General features: G+C 43.6%; 1 protein-coding gene across 1 annotated transcript in view; it reads right to left on the reverse strand.

Moving 5' to 3' along the window:
• The window catches only part of GTF3C2 (general transcription factor IIIC subunit 2), a 2,978,836-nt gene that overhangs the window by 1,351,862 nt on the left and 1,605,938 nt on the right, over window positions 1-21,036 (reverse strand). Inside the window, exon 9 of the mRNA XM_044075341.1 lies at window positions 11,744-11,855. Coding sequence (XP_043931276.1) covers window positions 11,744-11,855 — 112 coding nt within the window. The remainder of the gene's footprint in view (window positions 1-11,743; window positions 11,856-21,036) is intronic.

Here is a 21,036-nt window from a genome sequence, read left to right on the forward strand (position 1 = left end):
ACCCAGGTTTTTGCCTTGAATACTTTGTCAATGAAATGTGGTGCCAAGAAAATGGGTTCCAGTGAAATGGGCTGTCAGCGAATAGAAGTAGACCCATATATATATATATATATATATATATATATATATATATATATATATATATATACATACATATATGTATATATATATATATATATATATATATACACACACATATATATATATATATATATATATATATAAACAGCAATATATGTAAATGCACTTTTAGCAACATAAAGTTTACCTTCATCTAAAAGCAAATACACCACAAAGGCTTTAGAATATAGTGAAGGAAAGAGAAGTTATAGAAAAGGGGGATGGCGGGTGGGTAACCCAGACTGCAACAGTGAATACACTCGAACATCTACATTTATGGAAAGTGTACACAACTGTACTATGTTCTTCGTGTTTCACTGTTGCAGTCATTACATTTGGGAAGAATCCCAAAGCTATGGATGGGAGGATGGAACTAAATAGCATTAGGAGCGGCTATAAGGCCCTGCAAAACTGCAGTGGCAAAGCCTGCCCTGGATTTAGAGTAGAGAAGCAAATGATAATGCCTTGTAAAGGTATGAACAGAGCTCCAAGTAGCAGCTTCTAGAATGTCTTTGGTTGGAACTCCTCTGAGAAAGGCTGCTGAGGTAGAGGCAGCCCTGGTGGAATGTGACCTGATTCCCTTGGGCACAGGTTTACCATGATGCAAGTAGCAGAAACAAATGCAGTGGCTTATCCACTTAGAAATAGTCTGCTTTGATATAGCCTTCCCCTCTGATCCTGAAGCAAATGCCACCAGTAGTTGCTCAGACTTTCTTAGAGATTTGGTCCTGCTTAAGTGGAATCTTAGTTGTCTGTGTACGTCCAATGAATGCAGAATCCGCTCCCCCTTGTTCTGTGGATTTGGGCAAAATGTTGGCAGGTGAATAGTTTGATTAAGAGCCACACTGGATACCACCTTAGGCATAAAGGAAGGATTGGTCCTGAGGGACACCCTGTCCAGATAAAATGTAATAAAAGGCTCCACAGCCATGAGAGCCTGTAGTCCTGAAACCCTTCTTGCTGAAGTGATTGCCAAAAGGAAAGCTGTTTTCCAAGATAAAAACTTTATATCCGCAGCTGCTGGTTCAAAAGGAAGCAGGGTGAGTTTTTCCAGCACAAAATTGAGGTCCCATGCAAGAGTTGATGATCTGGGAGGCCTTACATTTTTGGCCCCTCTAAGATACTGTTTAGTAGAGGATGAGGAAAGATGGGAGGCTCCGTGTTGTAATGAGCCGAGATGGCAGAGGCATGGATTTTTATTGAAGAAAAAGAAAGGCCCTTGTCAAGCATCTCAGTCAAGTATTGTAAAATCTGAGGGATATTTGGTTTTGCTGTGTCCGTTCCTTGTGCTTGGTTCCAAGCAAGCACAGAATCTCTTCCATTTATCAGCATAAGATTTTCTAGAACTAGGCCTTCTGGTTTCCAAAATGACATCCATCACAGATTTACTGAGAGGTGGTGTTTGAATAATTACATGATCAGCCATGCTGCAAAGTTCAGAGTTTGGAGCTGAGAGTGCATAATTTGATTGTTCTGCTGAGACAGTAAGTGAGGCATTTGAGGCAAGTACCAAGGAGGGAGTTGAGACATATTCCTTAGAACAGGGTACCAGTGCTGGCGAGGCCAGTCCAGAGCAATTAGGATCATATTTGTTTTTTCCTGTCTGACCTTTAGTACGACCTTGGAGAGAAGAGGCAGATAGGGAAAGGCATAGACTGATGGGTTTTACCAAATGAAAGATAGGGCATCCACTTTCCATGCTTGTCTGTGATAAGTCCTTGTGCAGAATTTGTCCAGTTGATAATTTTGGGGAGAGGCAAATAGATCTATGTCTGGGCTCCCCCATTTCTGTGTTACCATGCTGAAGATTTGTGGATACAGTTTCCACTCGTGCGGGTCCATAAGATTTCTGTTTAGTTCGTCTGCCAGAGTATTTTGTTTTCCTGGCAGGAATTGAGCTTGAAGATGTACTTGTTAAGTCAAGGCTGTGTTCCACACTGTCATGGCTAGTCTGCAAAGGGGGTAGGAATGTGTACCCCCCTGCTTGTTTATGTACACATAACAGTGGTGTTGTCCGTCTTTATCAGTAGTTGCCCTGGATGAAGTAAGTCCTTGAAGGCTGTCAGGGCATTCTGAACAGCTAGCATCTCTTTCTGGTTGATATGCAGATGCATTTGTTTTGGGTTCCATATGCCCTGAATGCATCTCCCTGTCAGGTGGGCCCCCCAAACATAGTCTGATGCATCTGTAGTTAGGGTTTGTGTGGCAGGGGGTAGAGTGAATGACAGTCCCTTGTTTTGGTGACATGTCTCTCCCCACCAAAGAAACTCCTGCCGTAGGCAGGGAATGAGAGGAATCATTGCTTCCAGATTGTGACAATGTTGACTCCATAAACTTTTTAGGTACCACTGAAGTTTCCTCATATGCAGTCTTGCTTTTGGAATTAGTAGAATGCAGGATGCCATGAACCCCAAAGCCTACAGAATTTGTCTTGCAGATAACTGGGTTTTTGTTGCCATCTGTTTGAAGTATGTTGTCAGTTGCCTTTGTTTGTCTGGCGTAAGGTAAGCCACCTGGGCAGTTGTATTCAAGCTTGCACCCAGCAATGTAATTTTTTGAGAGGGTACCAGTTGTGATTTCTTTTCGTTTATTGTGTACCCAAGGCATGTTAGAAGCCTTTTTACAAACGTCAGATGCTGAAGAAGAATGTCCTAGTTCTCTGCTTGAATGAGACAGTCGTCCAAGTAAGGATAAATTTGTATGCTTCTTTGTCTGCAAAATGCAATTACTGGTGCCAGGCACTTTATAAAGACCCTGGGCGCAGTAGATTAGCCAAAGGGCAGTGCAGAGAATTGGTAATGCATAAAACCTGCCTTGAAGCAGAGGTATCTTCTGCACGATTCCCTTATTGGGATATGCAGGTTTGCCTCTTAAGTCTAGAGTCACTAACCAGGCGTTCCTGCCCAGCATAGGCAGTAGCTGTTGTAAAGTCAGCATTTTGAATTTTGGAATGTCCAGGAACGTGTTCAAAATCGTTAAGTCCAGGATTAGACGCCAGGCATTATCTTTTCTGGGTACCAGGAACAGTCTTGAATAAAAACCTTGTCATTTTTCCTGTTCTGGTACTGGATGAATAGCCCCCATATCCATGAGGGATGTAAAGTACAGTTTTGTACCTACCATAAATGTAGATGTTCGAGGATCCACATTGCTGCAGTCCTAACCATTGGGTAGTCCGCTGTCCCAGTCGGCCCGAATACCAAAGGTCAAGGCGCATTAGACTGAGGGTACTAATGCGCATGACCGCCATATCCTCAGTCTTTTGCCGCATGGTCCGACAGTTTTGCAGGTTGGCGTTCTGAAAATTTCTGAAGTCAGAGTTTCAGACCGAATCAAAGTTGGCTAAGTACCCGTTGGGAATATTTTGGTTTTTCTTGCCTCAGTATTTAACCGGATGTCAGAAAGTGAATAACTGTATTTTGTGGGAAACAGATACCTCATAGGGATTACCATACTTTGTATACCTTGTTTAGGGCCTGAGCACGACGTTGTTGGATGCCGCTCTTGTGCTAGATTTAACAAGCACTATTAAGAGAAGGTTAGACTGTGCCAGGTTAGTTTTTAAGCGTTGTAATTATAAAATGCCGCCGGATGCTCACGCCCGCCTCGCCCAAAAAGCGCAAGGACAAAGCAGCAAAGCCTAGAGTGGAAGAACCGACAGTCCCGGACGCCGGTTCTTTAGAAGGCTCAGTGGAGCCGGAGGTTCTGCCTGGAGTTTCTTTGGAGTCTCAGGGAGACTTACTGTTACAGGATGTGTCCTCTCAGGAGGTAGGCCAGGCTGAGGGGCTTCTCAGGTGGCTGTTCTTCCCTCTCTTCCTAAGGTGGTTAGAGCCTCCCTTCTGTTTCCAAGGCTTCTTTGAGAGGCAGGCCAGGTTTAACTTCAGTGGGGTTTCTCCTAGTTCTTCAGGGTCTTTGCCTAAGAAACATATGCTTAAAATGGCAGAGGATTTGATTACTATGATTAGAGGTTCTATGCCCTCCTGATAAGAGGCCTAGGGTGGAACCTGAGATTGAGAGTTTTGAGCAGTGTTGAGGCTTCTGAGTCTTGCTGAAGACTTGCAGGAGTATCCCTTATTCAGATTCTGATGTGGATGATTCTACTCCTTCAGCTTCTCCTCCTGAGGATTTTTCATTTTCAGAGACTCTGCATTCCATGAGGAGCATTTTAAATGGGAAGGTCAAGATTTCTCTGATTCCAGGAAGAGGCTTAGGGAATTCTTGTTTTACCCCAGCATAGGCCTTTGGCTATACCTCCTGTTCTGAATGTGGTGGAAGATGTTTTGCAGAGGCTTCCCTGAATCCTGATTCTTTGCCTCCTGCCCAGTTAAACCGGATAGGTACTATAGGGTGCCTGAAGCTCATAAGTATCTTTTTAAGAGTCCTAGGGCAGACCCGGAAACTGTCTCTCAGGGGCCTAAAGGTGTAAAGGCTTCTGTTGTTAAAAATCCTGTTCCTCCTGATAAAGAGGCAAGGGCTTTGGATAGATGGGGAAAGAAAGTGTATACTTCTTCCACTTTAGCCATGAGGGCGTTGAATTGTCAGTTTCACATGTTAAAATATCAAAATTATCTCCTTTCACAATTGAAGTCTAAAGTTACCATCCAATGGTTAGGACTGCAGCAATGCGGAATGAAGAACATCTTGTTTCGGAGCCTCTGCCTATTGATTTTGTGGCAGATCTGGCCAACCCTTTGGAATTGGCAAAGTATGTAAATGAAATCTGTACCCCTGGGACACTATGTTTAATACCCACTTGGCCTGGGTAATTAACTGCCACTTTTGAGCATGAAGTGCTAATTTTCCCCCCAAGGGGGCTGTCAAAAGATAAGTGCTTGGTAATGGTAGAGGGAAGTCATTGAAACTGCTTACTGTAGGGTTGTGCTTTGTTTCCTCCAGATTTGGAGGTGGAGGCACCCCACTGCTTTGACCTGTAAGAACCCTGTGATTGGTATCGAGAGCCTTTTGAGCACCTGGATTTGCCTTGAGAGTCTCTGTTCGACACAGGAAAGGACCAATTTTTAGTAGGCCAGTGCCTACTGAATCTGGGTGGCTGCACTTGTAAGAAATCTTTTACAGTTTGCATAGATTTAGCTTGGTCTTCCATTTTCTGTAAAACCTCTTCTGCCTTATTACCAAACAGAGTATCATGCTGTAAAGGGGCATCCAACAATTTAGCTTTAACATGATCAGGCAGATTTTGCTCCTTCAGCCAGGCATGCCTTCTAATCACAGATCTAGTAACTGTGGCCCTGCAAGAGGCCCCCAAGGAATCAAAACGTCATTGCAAAGTATGCTTTCCAACCTGTTCTGCTGCATGCAATAATTCCTGTAATTCTTTATTTCCCACACAATTAGAAATCAACATAATTTTCTGTTTCAATAAGCCCATAACATGCTGTTGATATTTAAGCATATGAAACTGGCAGTTTAAGGCCCTAATTGCCAAGGCTGCAGACGTATAAACCTTCTTTCTCCATCTATCTAGCGCCCTGCAATCTCTATCAGAGGGGGTAGGATTTTTGGCTGTAGAGGCCTTCACACCTTTGGGACCCTGTGAGATAGTTTCAGGATCAGCAGCAGGATTTTTGAATAGAAATTTGTGGGAGTCATGAACCCTGTAATATCTGGCTGGCTTACTAGGAGCCAGAGGTAGGGAATCAGGAGCCATGCTCGATTCCGAAAACACATCATCAACAATGTCTAATACAGGAGGTATAGCCAAAGGCCTATGCTGAGGAAGAAGGAGGAAATCCCTACGCCTCTTTTTTGATTCAGAGAAATCCAGACTCTCCCAATGAAAATCTTCGGTTTCTCCAAAAGAATAACCCTGAGGAGGAGATGCAGACGGGATGGATTCTTCTGCATCTGAATCCTCATAGGGTGGAATAGAAAATTCCTGATCAGAAGAAATGGAAACCTGATCTGAAGATTCATAATCAGTGTCTTGCCTAGGCCTCTTAGCAGGGGGGGTTTGGGAACCCCTGATCAAGGTAATTAAGTCCTCAGCTATTTTGATCATCTGTTTTTTAGGCATGGGGTGGAGCACGTGACTCATGCGTCGTTTTTTTACACTTAGAAGATGTTTTTGATCTAGCTTTTGAAGCTGGTGTCAGTTTTATATAAAAATGTTGAGGCCTGAAAATACCCTCAGAAGCCAGTGCTTGCTCAGCGGCTCTGGAACCATCCAAGGGAGAGACATCCGCGGGTTCAATACTCTGAGAATCTTGCAGCATACCAGACTCCGCATGGGTCTCGGTAGAGGCCTGCGACTCAAACGTAGCGGGTATCAGGGGCTGCGAAAGCACCTCACGGCGAACTGGCGACTGGTTTAGAAGCTTCGTCGGTTATGGACCTCGACGGTCTGTCTCTGTCTTTTTCTTTGTGTTTTTTGTGAACTCTGGTAGTCGGATTGCTAACCGATAACATTTCAGGGTAATTAAATCTGGATCCAAAATATTTTGAAGAAAAAATATACAGACGCTTAATAGTGCATTGGTTAAATCTAGTACAAAACCGACAGCAAGGCACGTTATGATCTGGGCCTAGGCAAGGAATACAGTACAAATGAAAATCCTTATGAGGTATTTGCTTCCCAGAAGTAATGCAATTATTAACTTTTACTGACATCGGTAAGGAGGAAGAAAAAGTTTCCCCAACGGGGTACTTAGCTTTAAGACTTCGGTTCTGAAACTCGAATGCGAAAATTTCAGGAGTCGGACGACCAGCACTTGCGAACTGCTTCTGCTTCGGGCACCGCGCGGCAAGAAAGATTGAATAAAATGGTGTCAGCTGCATGTTTTATACCCCTGATGACCTGACGTCATGGAAAAGGATTCCAAACCGAAGCAGGACCCAAGACTTTGTTATTCAGGCCGAATGAGGGCAACCTACCAGCAGATTACCCAAATGTAATGACTGTAACAGTGAAATATGAAGAACATCTGATAATGCATGTAGCCTGTTCTGAAGATTCCCTTATTGGGATTTGCAGGTAAGCTTCCTTTAAATCCAATGTTGCCAACCAGGCATTTTTGCCTAGCATGGGAAGCAGCCGATGAAGAGTTAGCATTCTGAATTTTGGGATTACCAAAAAGGCATTTAGAATAGACAGGTCCAGGACAGTATGCCAGGAATAGTCTTTTCTGGGTACCAGGAAAAGTCTTGAGGAAAAACCTTGTCCCCATTCCTCTTTTGGGACAGGTTAAATAGCCCTGATACTTAGAAGATTGAGAACCTGCACTTAAGCCTCTGCCCACTGATTTGGGGGTAGGTCTGGCCAACCTTTTGGGGTTGGTAAGAGTGGAAGTGCAATCTGTATCCCTGGGAAACTATATTTAGAACCCAGTTGTCTTGGGTAATGAGTTCCCAGTTTTTTGCATGCAGGGCGATCTTTCCCCCTAAAGGAACAGTCAGTTGAGCAGGGCTTGGAAGGTTTAAGGTTAAGTTACTGAGATAGTTTACTATAGCGGGGGGTGTCTTACCACTTCCAGCTTAGGAAGCGGCAGCCCCCCACTGCTTAGGACTGCGAGTACCTTGAGACTGAAGCCTGGGTGGTCTGCTGGTCCTGGGTTTGGACTGAGAAGGCCTGGAAGAGACATGAAAGGACCACTTCTTAGAAGGCCAGTGCCTACTAAATCTAGGAGGCTGTACTTGCAGGAAATCTTTACCAGTTTGAATAGATTTAGCTTTTTCCTCCATCTTTTTAAGTACTACTACTGCTTTGTTGCCAAACAGGCAGTCTTGGCTTAAGGGACCATCCAGTAATTTAGCTTTAAAATGATCTGGCAAAGACTGCTCCTTAAGCCAAGCATGCCTTCTAAGTACAGACCCAGTGGCAGCAGCCCTGCAAGATGGCTCTAAGGAATCAAAACCAAAATGCAAAGTACGTTTACCAACTTGTTCAGCAGAATGCATTAAATCCTGTAATTCTTTATTTTCAGTACAGTCAGGAATCAACATAATTTTCTGTTTAAGTAATCCAATAATATGCTGCTGTTACTTTAACATATGAAACTGGAAGTTTAAGGTCCTAATGGCCAAAGTAGCAGAAGTGTATACCTTCTTACCCCATCTGTCCAGGGCCCTGGAATCTCTATCGGGGGGGGGGGATTTTTGGCAGTAGTAACCTTAATGCCTTTGGTTCCCTGTGAAATGGTCTCTGGATCCACAGTAGGATTCTTAAAGAGGAACTTGTGAAAGTCAGGTACTCTGTAGTACCGGTCATGTTTCCTGGGAGCCAGAGGTAAAGTGTCTGGGGCCAGGCTAGATTCCATGAAGGCATCATCTACAATGTCCAGTACAGGAGGCCTGTGTTGAGGTAGGAGTAAGAATTCCCTAAGCCTCTTTTTGGAGTCAGAGTAATCCTGGCTTTCCCAGCGGAAATGCTCCCTAAGAGTATGCAAAGTTTCACCAAATGAGAAATCTTCTGGAGGGGAAGCAGAGGGAATGGAGTCCTCTGCATCAGAATCCTCATAGGTAGATAAGGCAAATCCTGGTCATCAGAAGAAACAGAAATGTCAGAATCCTGATCAAAAGAATCAAAGGAAAATCAGTTCTAGGTCTCTTAGAGGGAGAAGGGTGGCTTCCCCTAATTAGAGTAAGAAGGTCTGGGCGTCGGTTTTCTAGGCGTGGATCGAGTTTTAGGCCTTGAAAAAGAAGATGGCCATCGGTTTGATATGCAAGTCAGTAGGCCTGAATACACCCTCAGAAGCCGGTGCCTGCACAGCGGCTCCGGACCCAACCAAGGTAGAGACATCCGCAGGTTCCATAGTCGAAGAAGCATCTTGCGGCATACTGGACTCCGAATGGGTCTCAGTAGAGGCCTGCAAATCTGAAGTAGCAGGTATCAGGGGCTGCAAAAGCACCTCACTGAGTACTGGCAAACTGGCGACTAGTTTAACAGAAGCACTGGCAGCTTTGGACCTAAGCGGTCTGTCTCTGTCTTTAGCTTTAAGTTTTTTTCGGAATGTCGGTAGTCGGATGGCTTACTAAAGCCATTTCTGGATAATTGAAACAAGTACCAAAATAGTTAGATGCGAAAATGAACCAACAACGTATAGTTTGAGGATTGAATAAGGCACAAAACCGGCAGCGAGGGACGTCATGATCTGGGCCTAAGCAAGGAATGCAGTACAAATGAAAATCTTTGAAGTATTTGCTTTCCACAAGAAATACAATTGCTAACTTTTATTGACATCCGTTTAGAGCAAGAAAAGGGATCCGCAATGGGGTACTTAGCTTTTTCGAAGACTTCGGATCTGAAACTCGAAAATGAAAATTTCAGAAATCGGCCGACGGGCACTTGCAAACTGCTTCTGCTTTGGGCACCGAATGGCAAGAAAGACTAGGGTAATGGTGTCGGCTGCATACTTTATATCCCTGACTACCTGACATCATGGAAGATGAGATAGCAACCGACACAGGACCCAAGACTTTGATAATCAGGCCGACTGAGGGCTACCTGCAGGCAGATAACCCAAATGTAATGACTGCAACAGTGAAACATGAAGAACATAGTTTATTTTCATTTGTAACTTTTTTCACTCAAATTCTACTATCAGAAGCAGCTAAAGTGGTGAGCTCAAATTCAGTGTGGAGTAGTCTTTTGTGCATCCTAATGTCTCGCTGAAAGTTTCATTATAAAATTTCAAATCAGGACTGACATATAGCACTTTATACAAAGGTACCAAATGCAAGGGGTTCATAAACGTTCACGGTCAGTCTGACATTTTGTATTTTACTTGATAACCATCAGGGGATGCAAATAACTTCTGCTCACAGTATACAGAAAGATACCAGTCCAGAATATATCTTTATTAAACTTATTTTTTTTATCTAGCATAGATCAAACCTTCACATCATCAAAAGTAAAAAAAAAAAAAAAATAAAAGAAAATCTTGCATATTTTTTTCTTAACAGGGAGTTATTTTGTCACCAGAAATATAACTATACCCCCTTACCAAAATTTAGATGCATGCAGCAAACTTTATTACACAAAGACTAAGATGTATATGTGGTATTTACACCTGGAACTGCCAAACTATCTGCATTTCATAGCGAACTGTTACAAGTTATCTTATTCTGAGAACCTGCTGAAGTACTTCCGTTTGAGATACATGGTCCTTTACCACTAGGTACAACTAGTAGTCTAATACAGATGTTTGGATTTTCAGTAAATGCCATTCATTTTACATAATATGCAAAGTTCACATTCTCAGGCAAACTCAGCAGATTGTCTGAATCCATTTGTTCAGCAGGCACAATGGAGTCATGTCCAAAAGGCAGCTATGTATAGTCCATGTGGGACTACTACGACTTGGAGGCAGAAACTATAGAAAAGGTTTTCCCAAACAGCCAGCTATGTGAAAAGCTTGCTTGAGTTTGCCAGTAAACTCACCTCTCCAGCCATACCAGAGACTCTAACGCCCAAACCCATAATCGATTCATGCAAGGGGCTGCAGAGCTTGTCAATGCACAAGCAATACTGACAATTCCACCTGTCTGACTGCCAAAAGGAATTACAAGGCCAAAGAACTCAACAAATGTACCACAGTCAAGGTGGTTTATGCCAACAAAAAGTCCACCTGCCACCATATCTACATTGTAAAGATTAACATAAGGCTCAGCATCACTGCGTAAGTGCATATAAGCATTTTATACCTTAAGAAAAAAATGCCTATTCATAATGGTCTCCTCTAGCAGAGCACCTCATGTGTCCGCAATGAAAATGTCATCTTCCATGTGCTGGAACATGTTCACATGAAGATTATGAGTAATAAAAACCCCTTAACACAACAGAGAGACAAGCAATGGATACCTAACCCCAATACATAGGTTGACCTGGCTTATTAATACCACTGGCTGACGTCTCAGCAGTCAATACAGATAGTTTCAAAACTTTATCTTGATTTCCTATTAGTCCATTCAATTCATTTCAAAGTTTTTAGTCAAAAATATTCTAGATGATTTAGTTTTTTTTTTTTTTAAATATAATTCACTTGTCCTTTTCCTGCATTTTGTATTGGATTTGTTCAGCCCTATGCTTTGCAATCTACAGAAATTTATGATGAATTTAGATGAAATGGCTCACTGTTTTCTTAAACAAAGATGAACTTTTATATGTACCTTTGTAATTTTTATTTTATGCACTAAGTAGCCAATCTCGTCCACAGAATTATAAACAGTGTATCATTCTCTTTCGACCTGCAAACAACGTTATCGTGTCAGATAAGGATGAATACGTACTGTACATGTAATGTATAAATATTTGTGATAACATAAGTATGCCACTTACTACATGACACACTGTTACATTTAATACTCTTACTTTTTTTCCCCAAAGCTATGGCAGTTTCTCCTTGTCCCATCATCGTTGTCCCCCACTCCCACCCACAGATAAATGGGCTCTACCAAGTAAGGCCAGGCTGGTTAATAAAACATTAATACACAAAAATTATTGAAAATATCAATAATAAACCAGCCAGAACAAGTAAAAAAAAATAACAATATGATTCAAAAACTCACTAGTCTTGGACTGCCAGCTAAGTAACCTGAAGAGAGCCTTGCAGGCTTTAGTGTTTGCCAGAGAAAGTCACACATTAAATAGTGTTTATATAAACCTTACCTTTCTGGAAGTTCCTGGACTCTCCCATGCACCACTTGGACAAAACTTCATATCCCAGATACAACCATGATCTATGACTATTCCATATGCAAATGAAGGTTGTGTTTCAGAACTGCAGAAAAAAAAATATTTTTTATTTCAGACCAAGAAATCTCCACATTCGTCTACATTTAACATAACAGTGGTTTGTTTTATTTGTAGCAAAATTACTTAGTCAGTTAAAACCTCATCAATTCTTCCACTCACTGATTAAACTCGGTATCACAAAAAAAACCCTTATTTCTTCAATACAATATGACCAGTCACAAACAACTCGGATAGAATGCTGCTAGACTACCTGCACAAGAGATTCACAAATTAATTTTTTTTTATATTTCTAAAACAGAAGTCAAAAAGAATAGTTGTGTAAAATCTTACCATAACTATAGATGTCCTTCTCTTCCATGTTGCAGTATTCTTGGTGTGGGATTTCTCGCTTCAGGCGACCCGAACGTCGGCTCCTACACAAAAGCATCAGCTTGACTGTTGTAGTTGCGTGGGACGTCACACTTAGAACCATAAACCAGGGACCTTAAATGTGATGTCTGCACGCACAGACTTCAAAACTTGAAAGCCCAGCCGGACAGGTCCCAGTAGAGTAGCAAGTGATGTCAGCAATAGGACTGCAGAGCCATTTGGTGGTTAAATTGGTCATAGGGTGTGGCTCCCAAGAGACCCAAGACAGGTCAGTAATGAGTAAGAGAGAAAGCTAAGGGGGTTAGGTGGGTGGGAAGGAATACTGCAACATGGAAGAGGAGGACATCTATGGTTATGGTAAGATTTTACACAAATATTCTATGTCCTTCTATTCCTATGTTGCAGTATTCTTGGTGTGGGAGAGTACCACAGCTTAGAAGGAAGGAAGGAAGGCAGGAGGTAGAAGAAGCTGATTCCACAAAGCCCTGCAGAATTGCTCTGGTAAAACCTGCACGTGCTCTGGAGATGATGTCTAACTTGTAGTGTTTGGTGAAAGTGTGAATGGTGGACCATGTGGCTGCTTCCAAGATGGATGCTGTGCCCAGGCCTTTTAGGAAGGCTCTGGAGGCTGCTACTACCCTGGTAGAATGAGCTTTTACACCCTGTGGGAGTCTTTTGCCATGGAGAAAGTAACACAGGCAAACAGTTTTTCTAATCCAACATTCGATGGTTTGTTTGGAGACTGCCTTGTCCAGGGCCTTGGGGTGGAAGGAAATAAAAAGCTGATTGGATTTTCTTATAGATTTGGTTTTGTCTAGGTAAAACCTTAGCTGCCTGTGTACATCCAGGAAGTGGAGTATCCTCTCACTTTCATTGGTGGGAGACGGGAAGAAGGTGGGTAGATGAAGACATTAGTTTTGGGACAGATCGTTGACCACTTTGGGCATAAAGGAAGGGTTGGTTCGTAGCATTACCCTGTCCTTGTGGAAGGTAGTGTATGGAGGGCAGGACATTAGCACCTGTAATGCTGACACCCTTCTGACTGAAATTATAGCCACTAGCAGAATTGTCTTCCATGTGCACATTTGCAGAGTGGCCGTACTGGCAAGTTTAAAAGGAGACTGCGTTAGTTTTTCAAGGATGAAATTCTGGTCCCAGGGTGGTGGGATGGGTTTTCTTGGTGACCTGATATGCAAGACCCCCTTTAAGAATAGCTTAATATCAAGCCTGGCTAGTAGGGGAGGGTCTAGAGGTAGGCAGGCTGGCACTGAAGAGTGAAAGTTTCCCCTTAACTAGTTGACACACATAGGCAAGACCTAGGGTTAGATCTAAGAAGGATGGATCCCTGCCCTTGCCCAGACACCATGTGGAAAATCTCCCCCATTTAGTTAAGCAAGATTTCCTTGAAGTAAGTTTCCTGGCCTCCCTCAGGACTGAAAGCATGTCCTTTGAGTAGTGGTGCCTGAAGGGAATTAGAAGTTTATCACCCACAGTGTCAGTACCAACATCTGTAAGTGCAGGTGAATGAGAGTTCCCTCCTGTTGTGTCAGAAGGTCCATCTTGTGGGATAACTTGTGGTGAATGCCCTTGGCTAGATTGAGAAGTACTGGGAACCAGTGCTGTCTTGGCCAGTAGGGGGTCACCAGCAAGATTTCTGGTGTCTCTCTCCTGATTTTTAGGAGGACTTTTTGAATTAATGGGAAGGCTGAAAAGGCATAAAGAAACCTACCCTTCCAAGAAATGATGAATGCATTTACTTCTGCTAGTGGGGAGTGGGTTTTGGAGCAGAAAGTCTGCAGTTGTCTGTTCTGGGGGGAGGCAAACAAGTCTACTTATGGTGCGCCCCACTGGTAGACAATATCTAGAAATACATTCCTGTCCAGCATCCATTCGTGATTTGAAGAGGATGTCCTGCTGAGAAGGTCTGCTTGTTTGTTGGCCTGCGAGGGGATGTAGGATACCTGCAGGGACAAGTTGTATTGTGAGGCTAGGTCCCAGACTAGTAAGGTTAGTCTGCCGAGATGGTATGCTTTTGTCCCCCTCTGCTTGTTGAGGTACCACATAACAGTGGTGGTGTTTGTTATTATTTGGCGAACACCTGATTGTAAGAGGGGAAGGGAGGCTTTCAGTACCAGAAGGACTGCTGTCCTTTCCCTCACTTTGATATGTTTGTTCTTTATGGAAGGGTCCCACTTTGCTTGAACCTTACAGTTTGACACTGTTGCTCCCCATCCTAGGGTCCAATGCATCTGTATGCATGAACTGGTTTGGGGTGGGTAATTGCAGTGGAAGCCCCGGGTTCAGCTAAATTGGCTGAATCCACCATTTCAGCTCTGGCTGTAGGCAGGGCAAGAGTATGATTCCTTGCTCTAAAGGATGCTGGTGTTTTGCATGTGCATTCTGGCTAGTGGTAGCATGGGAATGGTGGCTGCCATTAGGTCCAGAGTTCATAGGAATTGCCTTGCAGTTATCTGTTGGGTCTGCATAAGGGTTATGAAGTGGGAGGACAGGGAGCGGACTTTGTCCTGGGGAAGAAAGATTTTCATTACATCTGTTCTGATCCTGCAACTCAGAAATGTTTTGTCTTGTTCTGGGGTCAAGGAAGATTTTTGGAAGTTGAGGGTGAACCCCAGTCTTTGAAGTAGGCAAATGGTAAACTGCAGCTGGATTAGCAGGGTTTCCTTGCAATCTGCTAGGATCAGGATGTCGTCCAGGTAGGGGTAAATCTGAATCCCTTGTGTTCTGCAATAGGCTATGACAGGTGCCAGGCATTCTGTGAACACTCAGGGAGCAGTGGACAAACCAAAGGGCAATGTAGTAAATTGGAAGTGAGAGGAGGGTCCAGAAAAGCATAAGAATTTCCTGTGGGAAGGTTGAATGGGTATGTGCAGAGGTTGAATGGGTATGTGCAGATAGGCTTCTTTTAGGTCGAGTGTGGCCATGAAAGCCTGGGCTGGTATAAGAGGGAGTAAAGTTTGTAGGGACAACATTCTGAAGGTGGGAACCTTTAAGAATAGGTTTAAAAAGGAAAGGTCTAAAATGGGTCTCCATGGTCCATCTTTTTTGGGGACCAGAAACAGTCCTGAATAGAAGCCTTTTCCTTCCTGCCCTGGAGGGACAGGTTCGATTGTATCCAGGTTCAGAAGGCCTTGTAGAATCCGTAGGAAGAGGTGTCTCTGATTTCTTGGGGGCTTTTTCCAAGAGAGGAAGCATCCTTTCTGAATTATAGCCAGAACCCATTTGTCTATAGTGATGGTTTCCCAAAAGGGGAGGCAATAGGAGAGGCGGGCAGAAGGGGGGGAGGTGGGCAAGGCTGTCACGCATTGTTGGGTCCTCCTCTGTCTTGAAAGGGCTCTCTAGTGGGGAGGTGGGCAAGGCAGTCACGCACTGGTGGGTCCTCCACTGTCTTGAAAGAGCTGTCAAGTGGGGGACTGACCTGGCCTGGAAGGGGTTTGTCTTCTGGCCCCTCTTCTGTGTCTGGAAGAGGTAGGTCCAGCTGAGACTGGGTTTCTTCTGACAAAGGTGGCTTTGGCAGGGTAATTCCTATAATATTTGGGAATAGGAGACACCAGAAGATGCTTGATGTCCTGCAATTCTTTACTCTTTTCTTGTAGATTTTTGAAAAGGTCTGCTGACTGTTTACCAAACAAAAAGGGTCCAGAGGGGCATCTAAGATTTTAGGCTTGAATTCCTCTGGTTAAGTGTTGCAGATGTAGCCATGAATATCTTTGAAGTACAGTGGCAGAGGCTGCAGATCGTGCAGAGGCCTCTGCAGCAGGTTTACCTTTGAATTGTCGTCCTCTATGTGTCCGACGTGCATAACGCCGAAAGTACGGCTGCAAAAAACAACAATGCCGATTCACCATGTGTTTGAATGGCAAATAAGCGAATGCTTTTTTGCCATTCAAACACATGGATCAAAGGTCGGAAATGGCATTCAAACACATGGCTCTGTCGGAAATGGCTTTCCAGCAAACCATTTTCGACATTTGATCCTTCAAAGTTTTCCATATTTCGGTAATACGGGTTGCACAATAGGATGATCGTCCATACCATCTGCGACAAAATGAAGGTAAACCCTGCAGCATCATAACTACATCTAAGGGAGTGTTTGGCTACTTCAGCAGCCAGAGATAGTTTGGAAGGTATGTCACAATTAGTGGGGCAGTCTGGAGTAGCAGCCAGCAGAGTACAGGCTTGAGAGACAAGGTCCAGAGAATATGGGTTTGACAGTTGATGGCTCTAAAGGCCAGTGTGGAATAGGTGTAAACCTTCTTTCCAATTCTAGTCATGGTTTTGCTGTCCTTGTCTGTAGGTAAGAGAGGCAGACTGGATCAGTCTGGATTGTTTATCAGGTGATACAGCAATCACTGCAGGGTCTGCCAGGGGTGGTTTGACTAGAAATTTCTGGTCATCAGGCACTTTGTAGAAGCGATCTGCCCTCTTTGGGGCAGGTGGCTAAGAGTCTGGTATCTTAGATGCTGAGGAAAAGGCATCTAAACAAGCAGGGATGACAGGAGGAATGGCAGAAGGGAAGAGAGATTCCACTTGTAACAGTTCAAAATACCTTTTTTGAGTATCAGACATTTGTGAGGCGTCCCATTTGAAGTATTCCTTCATTTTGGTTATGGTCACTCCAAAGGTGACATCCTCCGGAGGGGAGTCTGCTTCGATGGATTCTTCATCTGGGGAATAAAACTCTTGAGGAAAGGCTATTTGGGAGGTATAAGATATTGATTCATCAGAAGATGAATAATAACCTCTTGCTCTTCTTCTCTGTCTTGTGAAGTAGGCGGTGGAAGAGAAGAGACAGAGGCAGGCCTAGGGCTGAGGAGAAGAAGAGCGGATGGAGAAGAGGCTGAGGGCCTATGGGCCATGAAGGCCTGCATCAAAGATGAGGTGAAGGTCTGCCAATCAGGTAGGCTTTCGGTGAGTGTAGCCAGATGTTTGGTTTTCTGTTTCTTTATAATTGGGGTAGTCTTAGGCGTAGGCCTGGAATTTGATGCCTGGCTAAGGGTAGCGTAGTCCGAAGGAGGGACCCCGGTCGGAGGCCCAGCTGTATCTAGTTCCCCCTCAACCTCAACAGTAGCCGATGTCTGGGTAAGTTCCATGGACATGCTTGTCAACTGCAAAACAGCTTCCTCGAAAGTCGCCGAAGTAGACGGATCTGTCGGACTTCCTTCAACTCTTAAATTGGTAGCTGGCGAAAGAGAAGAGGTAGTGGAAGTGGGCCTAAGAATCTTGGCCTTTTTCTGAAGAGGTTCAGTCGGGGCTTCCGAAACAGGATCCATCCTTAGCGCTAATTTTTTAAGTCACTGATTCTGAAACAGGATCCATCCTTAGCGCTAATTTTTTAAGTCACTGATTTTCTAAGTATAGATTAAGCACAGCCAGATGGCTGCGTAGGGTCTTAGGAACAAAAGATTGGCAGATAGAGCAAGCAGTGTGATCGTGCTCTCTGCCTACACAAAAAACGCAACGGTCTTGCATATCTTTATGAGGTATCTGGCACCCGCATTGGCATTTGCCCTATTTTGCTGACATCGGCTAAAGTTTACTACAACAAACCAAGCTTTAGCTAGAAGTCAAAGAAGAAAAACCACCAATGGGGTACTTAGCTTTTTGACGTCTTGTGGTGAAAGAGCGAAGCACATGAGTCTGCGGCTGAAAAGTTCTGAGGTCTGTGCATGCAGACGTCACATTTAAAGTCCCTGGTTTATGGTCCTACATGAGACGTCCCATGCAACAACAGCCAAGCTGAAGCTTTTGTATAGAAGCCGACGCTCGGGTCGCCTGAGGCGGGAAATCCCACATCAAGAATACTGCAACACAGGAATAGAAGGGCATGTGAAATTCTGAACAAGGTGTCAAGCTTTCAGCAGTTAACTAACTACATTTTACAGGTACAGGCAGACATGCTACACAACACTTTAAACTGTCAGTTAAAAAAAGCTGTGCATTGTTTTGCAAGAAAACTGCAATTAAATTATAACTTATGCCCATGGACTGAGTGAAGTATAGTATGTCCCTGGTTTCCGGATAATTCTACAAGTGTATTATTGCACACATCTTACACATTAGGACAGAACCTGAATAATTTAATCTGTTACAGAAAGAAAGCATGTTCCATTATTTTTTCCAGTAAACCAAAATGTCAAGCAACTAAATAAAAGTGGCTAGATAATTTGGACATTCAAACGTTTGCTGTATGAATGCTCACTTCTACAAAATCATATACAGTAAGGTACACAAAAGCAAAAAAAAAAACACCACATGAGGCTGTACAACCACTCAGAAAATCCCTTTGCAGACAAACAAGGTGATAATTTTATTACTTTACTCTTTGGATTTTTTTTTTATTTTATATCTTCAAGAAAATGCAAAAAAACAAGCAGAGCAAAGGATAACTGCACCATCAATAAATATAAACAAAAACTGAAAAGAACAGAAAAAAACACCATCCAAAAGGGGGAAAAGACAAAGATAAAATTAAAGGAGTTCTTATAAAATGAGTATCAAATGGAAGTGGGAAATCTCAGTATATAGACAATATGTCTTTCCACAAAGACTGAAAGGAAGTTCAAGCAAAACTTCCACTGAATAACTAATGGAAAAAACAGTAAGGGACATGCTTTCCAATTTTTTAGAACAAGAAGTTATGTACTCACCATAACGTTCATTTATGTAGTGCATCTCACCTCACATTCTTACCCATGGGTTCGGTGCCGAACCTCATCTCTGACTTGGCCATACTCTAGCTCGAAGTCTTTCAATTGACTGGGCTAAGAGGTATCTCATGCTGCACTGCTCCCTTTCCCCAGATCTTGTCTGCTGCAAGCTCAATCACTCACCCTCCATACATATAACACATAGAGAAGGAAGAACATTCCAACAATAAAAGGAGTACTGAAACCAGACCTAACCTCTAGGTCCTCCAGGATGGGGGAAGACGGGGGAGTAAGTAAGAATGTGAGGTGAGATGGACTACATACATCTAACGTTATGGTGAGTACATAATGTCTTGATGTTATGTAGTCCAATCTCGCCTACATTCTTACCCGTGGGACAGCATCCCCAGCACCTGAACCCTGGGAGGCTCAGTGGAAAATACTCCTGAGCACTGTGGAACCAAAGGAAGATCTGCCTCTGGATACCAAATCCAATTTTTAGTGAGTAATAAAGGTGTGAGAAGATGCCCATGTAGCTGCAGCACAAATATCATCCATAGACATCCTGGCCTGAAATGCTGTAGAGGTAGACATCGATCGGGTAGAATGAGCCTTCACTCTAAATGGTAAATCTTTACCACCTGAGGCATAAATGAAGGAAATACAACTAGAGATCCATCTAGACAAGGTCACTTTGGAAACAGGAGACCCAATCCTATTTTCTGAAAATGAGACAAATAGCTGATCCGATTTTCTAAAATCCTTCGTTCTATGCAAATAAAAAAGCAACTGTCTGTGAACATCCAGCTAGTGAAATTTAAATTCTGCCTTATTAGAAAACTCTGGAAAAAATACAGGCAGTTCAATGGATTGGTTGAGATTACTAACCAAAGCCACTTTCGGCATAAAGGAAGGGTTCGGTCTGAGGGAAACCCAGTCCTTGTGAAATATCAAGTAAGGCGGTCTGATTGACAAAGCTTGGAGCTCCGAGACATGTCTAGCTGAAATGATGGCTACCAAAAAGATGGTCTTCCAAGTCAAATATTTCAATTCACAAGTAGCTGCAGGCTCAAAGGGGGACAAAGTGAGATATTGTAGCACAAAATTTAGGTCCCAAGGCATGACCGGGTCAAAGACTGGAGGGCGAAGCAGCATAGTGCCATTCAAGAATGCCTTACAAAGTCTAGGCGCCATTAGACTGGGTTCATTAGCGACGTGAAAAGTGGAAATAGCCGCCAACTGGACTTTAATGGTTGCAGCTGCTGACCCCTGATTGAAAAGCATGGAGAGGAATTCCAGAACTGAAGAAATTGGAGCTGTATAAGGATCAATTTGTCTTGCATGACCCCAGATGGAGAATCTTTTCCATTTACTGGAATAGATCTTTCTGGTCGAAGGCTTATGGGAAGAAGACAGAATATGAACCACGTCCAGAGAAAAATGATGAAGCCTGACTAGTGATGGAAGTGGAGTAGCCAGGCTGTCAACCAGAGGGTCTGAACAGAGGGATGGAACTGCCCTGACATATGAATCAGTAGATCTGACTGTGGGTCCAGAATCCAGGGGGCGTCCATGAGATAGGGATGGAGAAAGGGGAACCAAATTTGACAAGGCCAGTGTGGAGCAATCAGAATGATTCTGCTTCCCAAGGATTGCGCTTTCTGAATAACCTCTGACAGCAGAGGAACAGGCGGGAAGGCATAAAGTAGACCAGAGTGCCAATCGTGAACAAGAGCGTCCCTGGGTGACTCCCCCTGAGGGGGGATAAGGGTGAAGTAGCTGCTGCACTTGGTATTGAGGGGACTGGCAAACAGGTCGCAGCAAGGCGGACCCTGTCTGCAGAAAATCTGCTCCGCAACTTGACTGTTCGGGGACCACTTGTGAGGCATCAGAATAGCTCTGCTCAACCTGTCGGTGATCACGTTGGACTTCCCCACAATGTGCATTGCTACAAGAAGCTGTAGAAGACACTGCCTACTGCCACACTCGAATGGCCTCTCTGCAAAGGGGGTACGACTTGGTTCCTCCCTGTTTCTTCAGATACCATACCACTGACATATTTTCTGAGTGGATCGCAACTGTCCCGAGAGGAAGAAAGCTCTGAAGTGCTTGCAACACTAGTAGCACTGCTCTCATCTCCCAAGATATTGATATGCAGATGTATCTCGT

The sequence above is a fragment of the Protopterus annectens genome, chromosome 6.part1 (assembly GCF_019279795.1).
Source record: "Protopterus annectens isolate FY-2018-M chromosome 6.part1, PAN1.0, whole genome shotgun sequence".
In the NCBI taxonomy this organism is placed as follows: Eukaryota; Metazoa; Chordata; order Ceratodontiformes; family Protopteridae; genus Protopterus; species Protopterus annectens.